This window comes from Paroedura picta, chromosome 4 (assembly GCF_049243985.1).
Source record: "Paroedura picta isolate Pp20150507F chromosome 4, Ppicta_v3.0, whole genome shotgun sequence".
In the NCBI taxonomy this organism is placed as follows: Eukaryota; Metazoa; Chordata; class Lepidosauria; order Squamata; family Gekkonidae; genus Paroedura; species Paroedura picta.
The window spans coordinates 123930204-123943460 of NC_135372.1; the positions used below are offsets into that span (position 1 = coordinate 123930204).

Below are 13257 nucleotides of genomic sequence, written 5' to 3' on the forward strand. Positions count from 1 at the left end.
TTTAGCTGCTGAATCAGGCTTAAAATGGTTTTATTTTTCAAATGTAGACGTGTTCCCACTGAGACAGTGGGCAAAGCAGCTAATATTTTTATAAGGTCTGGTAGCATTACCGATCATGAGGTTTTTCAAATCATGTTTCCCTATAATGCACATTCAGCATAAATACATGAGCTATTCTTGTCCCCAAACACTTGATTTCTCAAATAGTGAAATGTTTACAATTTTAGTATCAGTTGGCAGGCAGATTAGACATACCACTGTGATATGGTGGCTGTAATGCTGTACTAGAGTCTGGGACACGCAGGTCTGAATCTCCACTCTGCTGTGGAAGTTTGTTGGGTGACACTGAACCAGTGTCTTAGCCTAACTGACCTCACAGGGTTGGTGTCATGATAAAATGGAGGAGCGGAGAACCATGTAAGCCGCTTCACAGTATCATAGAATCCTAGAGTTGGAAGGGGCCATACAGGCCATCCAACCTCTTGCTCAATGCAGGATCAGCCTAAAGCATCCAGGATATGTATCTGTCCAGCCACTGCTTGAAACCTGTCAGTGAAGGGGAGTTCATGACCCCCTTAGGCAGCCTATTCCGCAGCTGAACTACTCTGATTGTGAAATTGTTTTGCTGATATCTACCCAATATTGTTCTCCATGTAGTTTAAAACCCATTACTCTGGGTCCTCTCCTCTGTTGCCAACAGGAACCTTTCCCTGCCCTCCTCTGACAACCTTTCAAATAAAGACAGCAATCATGTCCCCTCTTAGTCTCCTCTTCTCTAGACTTGAGTCCCCACAGGAGAGAAATGCATGATATAAATGAAGTAAATAATTAAATAGATAAGAATAAGTAATCCCAAAGTTAAGCAGTGCGCTGAACAAAACAAGCAGACACCGTAATCAGCTAGAAAATCCCATGTACAATATACAAGTGTACTGTACTCAAGTTTGGAAAATGGGTACAGAATTACCAAACAGTTACAGCTGAAGTATACAAATCTCCTGTGATTAGCTTTCTATATATCAGAGCCTTTAGGGAAGACCAGGAGATGTTTGTAAGCATTTGACCACAAGGTAGTGCTAAGAATTAACATTATGATCCATCTGCTATTTATAAAACTTGAAATAAACACTCCAAAGAATGTTCTTTGGCTTTGTGCACAAAACTGAATCCCCGAAAGGTTCAGGGCTTCAGATGAGTGATACATTCGAGGTGGGCAGAACTGCCAATGTACTGCGTTTCTCCAAAAAATACCTTCATCATGTCCATAAAACACAATGGTATTAAAAAGTAGGCTTACTTTTGGGCTAATTCTCTGCTCTTCCTTTGAATCATGTTAAACTAAAGGTAGGCCATGAAAGTGACCACTCAAAATTCTTCAATGTGTTGTACACAAATGTGGCAAGATTATCCGTGAACCCAACATAATGTTCTATCTATGAACTGTAATGCAAGTTCGTGGTTCAAATTCACTAAGTACATTTAGGCAAGCTGCAATCCTTTAGCGTTGCCCTCTACCAACCATACAGGAATAACACAGGACTACCGTACAGAGTTGTTGTAGGAGTTACAAACCTAATGGGCTTTCAAAAAGCATATATATGCTTTTTGAAAGTGCACGCATACGCACACACACACACACCAGACATACATATGAGACTCTCATATGTATATGAGCAGCATACTTTAAAATGATGATCTTACAATCTCACACAAAATTAATTTAAATTGCAATTTCCCATGGTGTATGATCCTAGAAATGCCAAATGGATTTCTACTCCACTGTCAATGGACAACTAGTCTCTATATTCGCTTTGAACTGAATATCTCTCTTCAGATCTTCAGACGAAGCCAAATTTCCCATCTGACCCTTCCTAAACCCATTCAACAGCAGTCATCCTCTAAATATTTCCTTTTCCCTTTGGAACTCACCATCCATTCCACGTTCCAGGCTCGTTTCTTTGCCTTCACAGCCAGTTATGCAGGGTGAGAGAAGACCTATAATATTTCTATACCGCACCCATCCCTGGAAATGTTAGTAGGGGCATGCCAAGTGGAGCACTAGTCAAACAAAGCAAAACAAAACAAAACCCGTTTGATGTAAATGGGCAAAAGGGATTTGTCTGGAGAACCTCCACTGCTGTGGGCCTTACAGTTTTCCTCTTGTCACAAGGAATCCGTAAGAGAAAGGATGGATCTGTTGCCCAGTCTGGCTCCCGCTAACAAATGCTTCTCTGAATTCCGGCTGCTTTGCCCTTCCAGTGTCAACAGAGAAGAATAAGCTTTGCTTGGCGACTTACCGTTGCCTATTGTCAGGACTTGCATGTTCTCAAACTCCAGAGTCGTGTAAGCTGGGTCTAAAGCAGCACTATAATCTGCCATCTCCATGTCTATCAGGGCTTTGGAAAGGCGCATTGTCATCAGCAAACACTGTAGCCAGAGGTTATCGGCCCCGCAACCTCTTCAAACCGATTTTGCTGGCGTCCCCCTATCTGTTGGCTTTTATTTCAGATATTCCTCTGAAAAGATCCGCTGAGCTTCAAGGCCTATACTACCTAGAGGGGTGGAGGCAGGAGGCCAGGGGGGTTAATCTTTAATCATCTCACCCACTAAGGCAGGCTGCTCAGCAAAGCTTCGTCTTTCTTCCTTCCCCCTCCTCTTTTGGGAGAGCAACAGCAATCTTGTTGACTGTTCATTATGGGACGAGTCGGCAGCACATCGCCAACTGCAGCTCTGGGACAGGTGCACGTGTAAGGGTTGCGATGGGGCAAGCAAACGGTACCGCTCTGCAAGCAAAGGACCTTCCCGGGACTTGCCGAAACCAAGGCCCAGATGTTACAATTGCCTTCTTTGGGGTTCAAGCTGGAAAGACTCAGACCACGGATCTGGACCACAGACGAATGTTCCTTCCCCTGTTCTCACTGTGCCCCCGTTTCATAGAGTTTACTCTGTCAGATCCTCTTTCTTCTCCCACACCCTGCTGTCTCCCTAGTTGTTGAAGGTCAGAGTAACTGGAACTGTAATTTACACACCGTGTTGCACTGGAACAATGTGGAACTTTCGTTTTACTTCCCTATAAAACCATGTTTTATAGGCTCTAACTTCACTATAAACAACTCTCTCTCCACAGCATTTACCTACAGCAGATCTTTCAGGGCTAGGCACGCACATGTAAAATTGGCATAATGTACATTAGGTGTACTTCCTCACACACACTTTTGTGAGCCACTGGAAGAGATTTAGACTGTTTACAACTGCTCATGTTTCCTTAAACTGATACTACATCACATTTCAGGCCTGATATACCAGTCTCAAACCTAGCCTTTTCCCTCATTTTGCTTTTTGCAGGTCATTCATAGATTAACAGAGATTGAGCAATTTTCTCAGTATGCGTGGTTGCCACGTGAGCAGGGGGAACACACTATGTCCCTTATACATGAATGTGTAAGATACACGAATGTGTAAGATGGCCTCACTTCAAGAAGGACGTAGATAAGGACGTAGAAGGATGTAGATAAAATTGAAAGGGTACAGAGGAGAGCGACGAGGATGATCTGGGGCCAAGGGACCAAGCCCTATGAAGATAGGTTGAGGGACTTGGGAATGTTCAGCCTGGAGAAAAGGAGTCAGCCTTGAGCCGGCTGCTGGGATCGAACTCCCAGCCTCATGGGCAGAGCTTCAGACAGCATGTCGGCTGCCTTACCACCCTGCGCCACAAGAGGCTCTTAGAGCAGCGGTCCACAACCTTTTGGCTGCCGCGGACCGCTGCTCCGGAGTGGGGGGAGAGGGCGGCCTGGGGGCCCGCGCACGCGCGGCAGCCCCAGCACAAACACGCCATGCCGGCTGCCGCGGCTCCCCCTCCCAGCCCCTCTGGGCCGCCAGCAAATTGGCCGCCAAAGCGGCCGATTAGGTTGCAGCTCGGCAAGCTTCTCTTCCCCCCCCCTCCCAAAACAAGAAGCTTGCCGGGCCGCGAGGTAATTGGCCGCTTTGGCAGCCGATTTGCTCGCGGCCTGGCGAGCTTCTTGTTTCGGGGAGGGAGGGAGGAAAGAAGGAGCCGCGGCCCGGTGCCAAGGCCTTCGCGGCCCGGCACTGGGCCACGGCCCGCGGGTTGGGGACCACTGTCTTAGAGGATTAAAAAGGTGCATTAATTCAAATATCAAAAATCCTCTCCCCCCAATCCATTTTTCATTGACTAGGATGATCCTAAGACTCTGGCTCATATGAGATGAGATGTGAAAGGATCAATGACTTCATCACAAGAGTATTTTTTATTGTTAAATAATCCCCCTCATTTGGGGAAACAGACTCACTGCCTGTACATTGTCTGAATGTTTCTGTCAGTGGGAAAAATAGGGACTCCAAAGGAAAACAACATGGCGGGGAAAATTAACCCCTTTCTGCAAGCCAGTCCCAATCCAAATTGGGGCCTCTCTTTGTTGCCATGTAGCAATTTTTAAAAAATGCACAGAGAATCCTTCATGCAGTCTTAACCAGTTTGATCCTAAGGACCAGTTAAGGCATAATCTGTTTACTCTAATTGTGATTGTATATACTAGATGACTAGGATTGCCAGCTCTTGGCTGGGAAATATCTGGAGAGTTTGGGGGGGTGGAGCCTGAGGAGGCGGAGTTTCAAATTGGGGAGGGACCTCAGAAGGATAGAATGCCATAGAGTCCACCCTCCAAACCAGCCATTTTTCTCCTGTTGAACGGATCTCTGTCACCTGGAGATCAGTCGTAATCCCAGGAGATCCCCAGGCACGATCTGGAGGCTGGCAACCCTAAGTGTGAGAGATTTGCAGAAGACCTCAGAAATGCAGTGACATACTCTAATCACCTCTTTGGTTCTAGCATTAAGTTGCACTGACGAAGACTGAGTTTTGTATATGTGTGTCCCTGTATTAAACCCTGCTTCAATTTTAAATTCTATTTGTGTTTGATTATAGGTGATCGGAGGGCCTGGGAGTTGTGTTTGAATGTGTTGTTGTTGTTGCTTGGCCTACTGGTGGCCATCCCTCCTTTTTGGAAGGTGGAGGCCAGTGGGCTGAAGGCACTGCTGCTTTTTTTGTTAACCCCTCCCCCAGCCCCAGCCCCACCCATTTACAATCCCAGTTTGGGCATGCCACTAACCAAGCAAAGTATCCTATATAGCAGGGGTAGTCAGCCTGTGGTCCTCCAGATGTCCATGGACTGCAATTCCCACGAGCCCCTGCCAGCTGGCAGGGGCTCGTGGGAATTGCAGTCCATGAACATCTGGAGTACCACAGGTTGACTACCCCTGCTATATAGTTCAAGCAACTACAAGTCAATGGGAGCCTTTTCATACAATTAACTGGCTTGGGGATTATATTCCTGAATCGCAAGAATACAGGACACCTACATTTTTTTCTTCTGATACTGGTTTATTCTCTAGTTCTGGGAGATACCAATATAGAGAAAAGGTTAGAGTCACTTAAACTGGGCAGTGTTCCAGTTTATAATCCGCTTATTATACAATTACCAAAACTCAATAAATTTAAATCAATTTATCATTTAACAGCATCAGCTGAATGACACTGAAAAGCTAGTAATAATTAATGATTATGACCTGCTGCTTATGTGATGAAAACATCCCAGTTTCATTGTGCAACCTATGTGATTTAACCGGCAGATAGCAAATAAACAACCCTCAACCACTCTACATTAACAATTATCCTGAAAGACAGAAATGCAGCCCGAATCCCAAACCATGCAAAATCCAAAACCAGCTTTGAATCTGAAAATCTTTTACGATAGATTTTACATCTAAAACTGTTTGAAATTTTCATTTTATGCTTTGCAATATAATGCCAATAAAAGTACTCTGAATCTGAATCTGGTTTATTAAAACTTCTGGCTTTGTCAGGATCTTTAAGAACACCATTGTGGCAGTTTCCTTAAGCTGCCCATCCGCCCCGACTCCCACGAGACACTCATGCCTTCCAGGACATAGTCCCGTATCCCATACGGGACGTTTTATGTCCCGCTTCCCACGGCGCCATGGCCCAACCCCCTCCCTGCCTCCCTCCCTCCCTCCATGCCCCCCGGCCAGCAGGATGGCCGGCAGCAGCACTCTGCCTTGGCTGGCCCTGTGGCTGGCCTGCACAGTTGCGCCAGGCTGAGGCCTGCCCTCGGCCCCCACCTGTCCTGTGCCAACCGTGCAGGCGGGAAACCAATGGGAAACTCGGGATGCGATGGTGAGCCCAGTCGGAGGGAGGGAGGGAGGGAGGGAATGGGGGCTATCCCGCCTTACCGCCCTTCAACTCTGGTCATCTTAGATTTCCTGTACTGCAGAAATGGTCTTAATCCTAACCATGGTTTTGTGTGAGATATGATTGCAGACATCCTTGCCTTTCCCTTGGCAATGCCCGGCTATACTCCCTGGTGACAGATATGCCTGGCTGTAGCCTGGGCAGTGAAAGCATTTGCTGAGACAAATCCAGATTTCACTGATTATCAGGGGTGAAGCTAACAGGCCAGGAGAGAGGACTGATGAGAAAATGGCAGAAGTGGTAGCTCCTATGAGCCTTGGCAGCCCTTGAGGGGACAGAAAGGTGGGCTATAAATGTTGTGATATATATTTGTGGGATGTACATTTTATTTATTTATTTATTTGTTTGTTTCAATGAACCTGGCGCATAGTGGTAAGGCAGCCGTCTGAAAGCTTTGCCCATGAGGCTGGGAGTTCAATCCCAGCAGCCGGCTCAAAGTTGACTCAGCCTTCCATCCTTCCGAGGTCGGTAAAATGAGTACCCAGCTTGCTGGGGGGTAAACGGTAATGACTGGGGAAGGCACTGGCAAACCACCCCGTATTGAGTCTGCCATGAAAACGCTGGAGGGCGTCACCCCAAGGGTCAGACATGATTCGGTGCTTGCACAGGGGATACCTTTACCTTTACCTTTACTATTTATTTATTTATTTATTTAGATTACACAGCTCCCTATTTGTGTGTTCTTCATTCATTCATTCATTCATTCATTCATTCATTCATTCATTCATTCATTCGCCACCCTCCCTTGAGGCTCCAGGTGGTTTACAATGAAGATTTGTAGCATAATACAGAGAAAGCACTGTAATTATGATCTAATAATATATCTAATAGTAGAATATTATAGCTTTATAGTTTCTCATCTGTATAACTGTTTAGTGTGAACATTATAACTTTATAACTTCACACCTGTATAATTGTTAACTGCACAACTGTAATTCATTTTTTTCTGAAAGTATTGCCAGATCAGGAGTTGATGGTGGGAGAGGCCTTTGGGGCTCTAGTTAGTGGGGTTGTTTCATTGGCCTCATCCAAAAGCTTGGTGGAAGAGCTTCATTTTTTGCAGGCACTGTGGAATTATTTGAACTTTGGCAGGGCCCCGATCTCTCCTGGAAGTTCATTCCACAAGTGGGGATCAGGACAAAAAAAGCCCTGGCCAAACAATCCTCCCTGGGGCCAGGGATCACCAGCTTGTTGGAATTTGTAGAGCGCAGCCCTCTCTGGGAGGCATAGGCAGAGAGGCGGTCCCTCAGGTACTCAGGGCCCACGCCACATACGGCCTTAAAGGTTATTATCAAAACCTTAAGTCTGATCCAGTATTTGACTGGTAACCAGTGCAGCTGTTGGAGTATGGACTGGACATGGGCCCTCTAAGGTGTTCCCATGAGAACCCTGGTCTCTGTGTTCTACAACAGTTGTAGCTTCTGAATGTGAGATAAGATTAGGCCCACATAGAGCAAGTTGCAGAAATCCAATCTAGAGGTGACCATCGCATGGATCACTGTGGCTAGGTGTTCTGTGGCAGGTAGGGCGCTAGTAGCTTAGCTTGCTTCAGGTAGAAGAACACCAGCCATGCTATTCTTGTGAACTGTTCCTCCATGGAGAGGGAGGTGTCAAAGATCATGCCTAGGTTCCTGGCTAAGTATGCAACTAGTAGTTGCACCCCATCCAGGTAGAGCAGTCATACTTCCTCACCAAGACCCTCCCTACCGAACCACAGGACCTCTGTCTTTGAAGGACTGAATTTCAGATAACTCTACTTGAGCCATCCCATCACTGCTTCCAGACATCTGGCTAATGAGTCTGGGGGTGAATCAGGGGCCCATCCATCAGGAGGAAGAGCTGGGTGTCATCAGTGTATTGATAATATCCCAGCCTGAACCTCCATATCAACTGGGCAAGAGGGTGCATAAAGATAATAAGATTCAAGAGAGAACCACTCATTGTGGCACCCCACATGAGAGTTGACAGTGATTTGGTTGATTGTCTCCAATTGCTACTCTCTAGCCACAACCCTGGAGAAAAAAGATCAGCCATTGAGGGGCTGTCCCTTGTATCCCAACATCGATGAGGCAGCGAGCTAGTAGCTTGTGGTCAACTGTGTCAAACTCTGCCATGAGATCAAGTAATACTAATAGCGCTGACCCGCCTCAGTCCAGCTGATGGACAGTAGATTCAAGACAGACGAAAGATAAAATGATATGCAATGTATAATTAAGTTGTCAGACTCAGTGCCACCAGACAACTTGGATGGAAGACCACAAAGGAAGCCCAGGGTTGCTATGCAGAGGCAGGCCATGGGAAGCCACCTCTTGCCTTGAAACCCCTGTGGGGTTACTATCAGTTGGTTGCAGCTTGACCGCACTTTCGACTACCACTGTGCAAATACAGGAGAGTTCTACCTATATCTACTAGCTGTGATGGCTAATTGGAACCTCCAAGTTCAGAGGCAGAGGCAGTATACTTCTGCATATCATTTAAGGGCTTAAGGAGGTGACAGGTTACAATGGATGAGCGATAGGATTGTGAGTGTCCTGCATAGTGCAGGGGGTTGGACTAGATGACCCATGAGCTCCCTTCCAACTCTATGATTCTATGATTTGCTGGGGAAAACAACAGGACGTTTGTATCCTTCCTGTAATTTTTCTAGGTGCCTCTGGTTAGCCACTTTGGGACATGAGGTACCAGACTTGAGGCAACTCTGGTCTGATCCAGCTGAATGCTTCTTAGATTCTAGTATCTGCAATGGTAAGGTGATAACTGTTTCTTGTGTTGACATGCAGAGATAATTTTGTAACAAAAGAAAAATCATTTTGTATGGACGAAACACAAACAGGCCAGCAAGTGGGGAGAGGGGAGGGAAGCAAGCATTTTTCAAGAGTGAAGAAACAGCCTTTAAGCATTGGAAGCAAATTCTATTGATACCAATGGACATTTCACCAATAGAATGGGTTCTGGAAGTGATGGCACTTTTCTGCAGTGAAAGAGGCAAGTTAGTAGTCCCCCCCCCCAAGGGCACTGTAGTGTAGTAGTTAGTCTGCTTCACTGAGACCTTGGGAGATCCAGGTTCCAATCCCCAGTCAGTTGTAACCACGATCTAATCATCCTCTCCCATCCTAACTTACCTCACAAAGTTGGTGTGAGAATGAAGTGGAGGGCTGTATATCTCCCCCAGGTCCTTGGAGGAAAGACAAAAAGAGTGCATGCACTCAAAAGCTCACACCTTGAATAGATCTTTGTTAGTCTTAAAGGTGCTTTTGGACTCTATTTTTGTGCTACTTCAGACCAACACAGCTACCCACTTGAATCGAACTTTTTAAAAGGTGTGCATAATTGCCTATGTTGTAAAGCAGCTAAGCACTATCAATCTATACAATACTTACTTAATTACCTGCTCCCTCCCCATAAGGACCCAGAGTGGCTTCCATCTGTCACCTGTCTGCCATTTATTCTCACAGTAAGCCTGTGAGGTAGGTTTAAAATACTTTCCAAAAAGTTACCCAAACAGCATGACAATCACACGCAAGAGACTCACAACATTTACAAAAGAGAATGGCACACATCTATCACGGTGGCAGCTGTTGCATTTTGGACTGTGGAAGTCACTATACTAAACAACTCTCAGCATCCCTACAGAGAGAGGCTAAAAAGAATACCAACTCGAAATTGGGCTGTTTGGAATAAACCAATGCATGCCAGCAGCCATTAGGTGTCAATTTTTTTCTTAAAACATTTCTATCTCACCTTTCCTCTTGGTTTAAGGCAACTTACAATAACAGTTAAAACATCCTCATCTAGACCCCCCGCCCCGATGCCCTCAAAAGCTGGCCTTGCAGCACCCCCTAAAAACCTCCAAGGAGAGGGCCCCTCCCACTTCTTCTGGGGGCCCACTCCACAGAGCTGGAGCCAGGATAGAAAAGATCCAGGTTCTGGTTGATGTCAGATGGGTCATTCTGTGGTGGGATAACCAACAGATAGGGTTGCCAGACTCCAGGTGCCAACTGGAGATCTCCCACTATTAGAATTGATCTCCAGGCAACCAAGATAAATTGTCCTGGACAAAATGCCAACTTCAGAGGATGGGCTCTATTGGCATTATACTCTGCTGATGTCCCTCTCTTTCCCAAACCATACCCACCCTCGACTCCACCCCCAAAATCTCCAGGTATTTCCTCACACAGAGCTGGCAACCCTACCAACAGATGGCTGCCTCTTGACCATAGTTGGCACAGACACCTGTGGAAGGAGAAGGTCCTTCAACTATACCGGTCCTTGATTGTGAAGGGCTTTAAAGGTCATAACCAGCACCTTGAGTCAAACTTGGAAACAGACTGGCAACTAACGAAGCTCTTTCAAGGGGGGCAACACATGTACCAGTAGCTAGCCCTGGCAACAGTCAGACTGCCGCATTCTGGACCAGTTGTACAACAGATCTCTAGGCAAAAGAGATCACCTGGAAGAAATGGCTGCTTTGGAAGGTGGAACCTGGCATTCTATCCCATTGAAGTCCCTCCCCTTCCCAAATCCCACCCTCCGCAGGCCCTGCTCCCAAAATCTCCAGGTATTTCCCAACCCAGAGCTGGCAATCCTACTTCAAGGGCAGCCCCATGTGGAGTGTGTTGCAGTAATCCAACTGTGAAGTTAAAGAAGCATGGTTCAGCATGGCCCCATCAGCTAAGTCCAAGAAAGCTGGGAAATCAGGTGCAGCTGATAGAAGGCACTCCTGGGCACCATGCCAGCCTGATTTTCAAGCAGCAAGGCAAGGTCGATGAACACTCCCATGCTCTTAACTTGCTCTGAAAAGAAACAATGTTACATGATCCTGATGGAACTAGTGGATTTTTGTTATTTCCCTCTTATACAAATGCTCTGGGAGTATGAAGGACTACCTCCAGGCTCATAACTAGGCAGATACCAAGTGTATATGAACCCGCACATCCACCTGGGGTATGATGGCCAACTTCCAGGTGGTCACTGGAGATCTCCTGCCACTACAACGGATCTCCAGGTGACAAAAATCAGTTCATCTGGAGCAAATGGCCTCTTTGGAAGATGGACTGTATGGAATTATACCCCAGTGAGGTCCCTCTCCTCCCTAAACCTTGCCCTTCTTAGGCTCTATCCCATAAAATCTCCAAGTATTTCCTAGCCTGGAGCTGGCTACTCTAACCTGGGGTCTCTCCACATGGCCAGTCACAGCTGGCTTGAAAAAGGACTGCCACCATTGGAAAAATAATGGTTTTCTTCTTCCCCACTGCTCTTCTGTGTAGGTGGAGCAGGCTTTTGGTCTTGGAAATTCCTAGACTTTTGGGGGCCTGCATATGGAAGGGCAAATTTGGGGAGGAATTTCACCTAGACTCTATGGTATACTATAGAGTTTGCTTTCAGAAGTTGTTATTTTCTCCAGGGAACTAATCTACCTAATCGGGCAATCAGTCCCAGAACTCCAGGCCCTGCCCAGAGGCTGGCAACCCTACATGTGACCACTAAAGACAGAATGATTCTTCCATGGTATTTCCCCTTCAGCCTGGAGCCTGCTGAGCCAATCATTCATTTGTTTGATAGAAAGAAACAATGGAGTGCGAGAGGGTCAGGGAGGCGGAGAAAGAGCCTTAACAACCCAATTGAAGGGTTTTCAGCCTCAATCCAGGCTCGGACAAAGTGATCCTTGTGATTAGATAAATGCGTACAGACACCAAGTTAAATATGAGCAGGATTTGCCATAGTGTCTAGTGCAAAACCGTAAACATCCAGCACGTTTTGCACAGTTCAGCAAAACAAGACTAGCTAAATAAGGTGGGAGCACCTTTCTTTCCCTGCTATAAGGTCTGAAGGGCCTAGCTCCGGAAAGATTAAGGAGGCCAGAAAAAGCAAACGAAAGAAGTGTATGCACAAGGGGTTGCAGGATTGGGGGAATTTCTTAAGGGGAACAGAAGGATTAAATACCTGGAAATTGTCAAGGGATCATAAGCCTTTCATCTTGAGCAGTGATGACTCAGATGTCCTAACAACAAGCAAGGCTATCGGAGCAGAGACACACCATTGTAAGTACATTGAAGTCAAAAGGCTTAGAAGGGTTTAGGTCTACTTTGGACAGCACGGTACATACTGTTCTATTTTCCCTGCCTCTCTACAGCTACACATGACACAATACCTTGCCCCATTTTATGCAAAGAGGAATAAGCTCCGTCCAGACATTCAGAAAACCATGGTTTAAGTGAACTGTTTTGTGTCTGTTTCCGCACTGGAGGCTTTGTGCCAGGCTGCAGACTGGAGTTTGAGTCGGGGCAGGTTGCCCTGCCTCTTCCTTTTCCTACACAGGCCCAGTGCACTTCATCCACCCTGGATTTGTGTTCCTGCATGGGAGCTGGGGCAACGAAGTTCCCAGTGCAGAATGAATGCTATCATGCTAATAACTATTGTCACTAAAGGTCTTGTCAGACCAGGACTGGAAACCATTGTTTGAAATTGGTTTATGAATCATATTTAGTCTTAACTGTGCTTGTGCTTGATGAATGCAGATATCCTGGCTTAAACCCGGGTCATTGTCCAGCACTGTCCTCATCTACTGCCAGAATGCAAAGACCAAAGGGAAAGCAATAAAGCCAGCATTTCTCAAAGCAATCCAAACAGGATCTGAGTGACCATCTGCAAGCCAAGTTCTTTTTTCACATATTAACTGCAATGGAAATAAACTGACTTCCCACGATGTCTCTGCTGTAACCATAAATCAGGCATTGGTGAAAATGGTAGCCACACTAGGGGAAAGCAACTTCTGGAGAAGTAGAGGTTGCCAACCTACAGGTAAGGCCTGGAGATCTCCCAGAATTAAAGCTGACCTCTAGAGCAGGGGTAGTCAACCTGTGGTCCTCCAGATGTTCATGGACTACAATTCCCATGAGCCCCTGCCAGCAAATGGGAATTGTAGCCCATGAACCTGTGGTCCTCCAGATGTTCATGGACTACAATTCCCC

General features: G+C 46.2%; 1 protein-coding gene across 2 annotated transcripts in view; it reads right to left on the minus strand.

Moving 5' to 3' along the window:
• HNF4A (hepatocyte nuclear factor 4 alpha) overlaps positions 1-13257 on the minus strand; it is an 80013-nt gene that overhangs the window by 37335 nt on the left and 29421 nt on the right. Inside the window, exon 1 of one of the 2 annotated variants that reach the window (XM_077335500.1) lies at positions 2298-2530. The exons of the other annotated variant lie outside the window; for it this stretch is intronic. Coding sequence (XP_077191615.1) covers positions 2298-2418 — 121 coding nt within the window. The 5' untranslated portion in view covers positions 2419-2530. Of the gene's footprint in view, positions 1-2297; positions 2531-13257 lie in introns of those variants that run through there. 2 annotated transcript variants of the gene reach the window in all.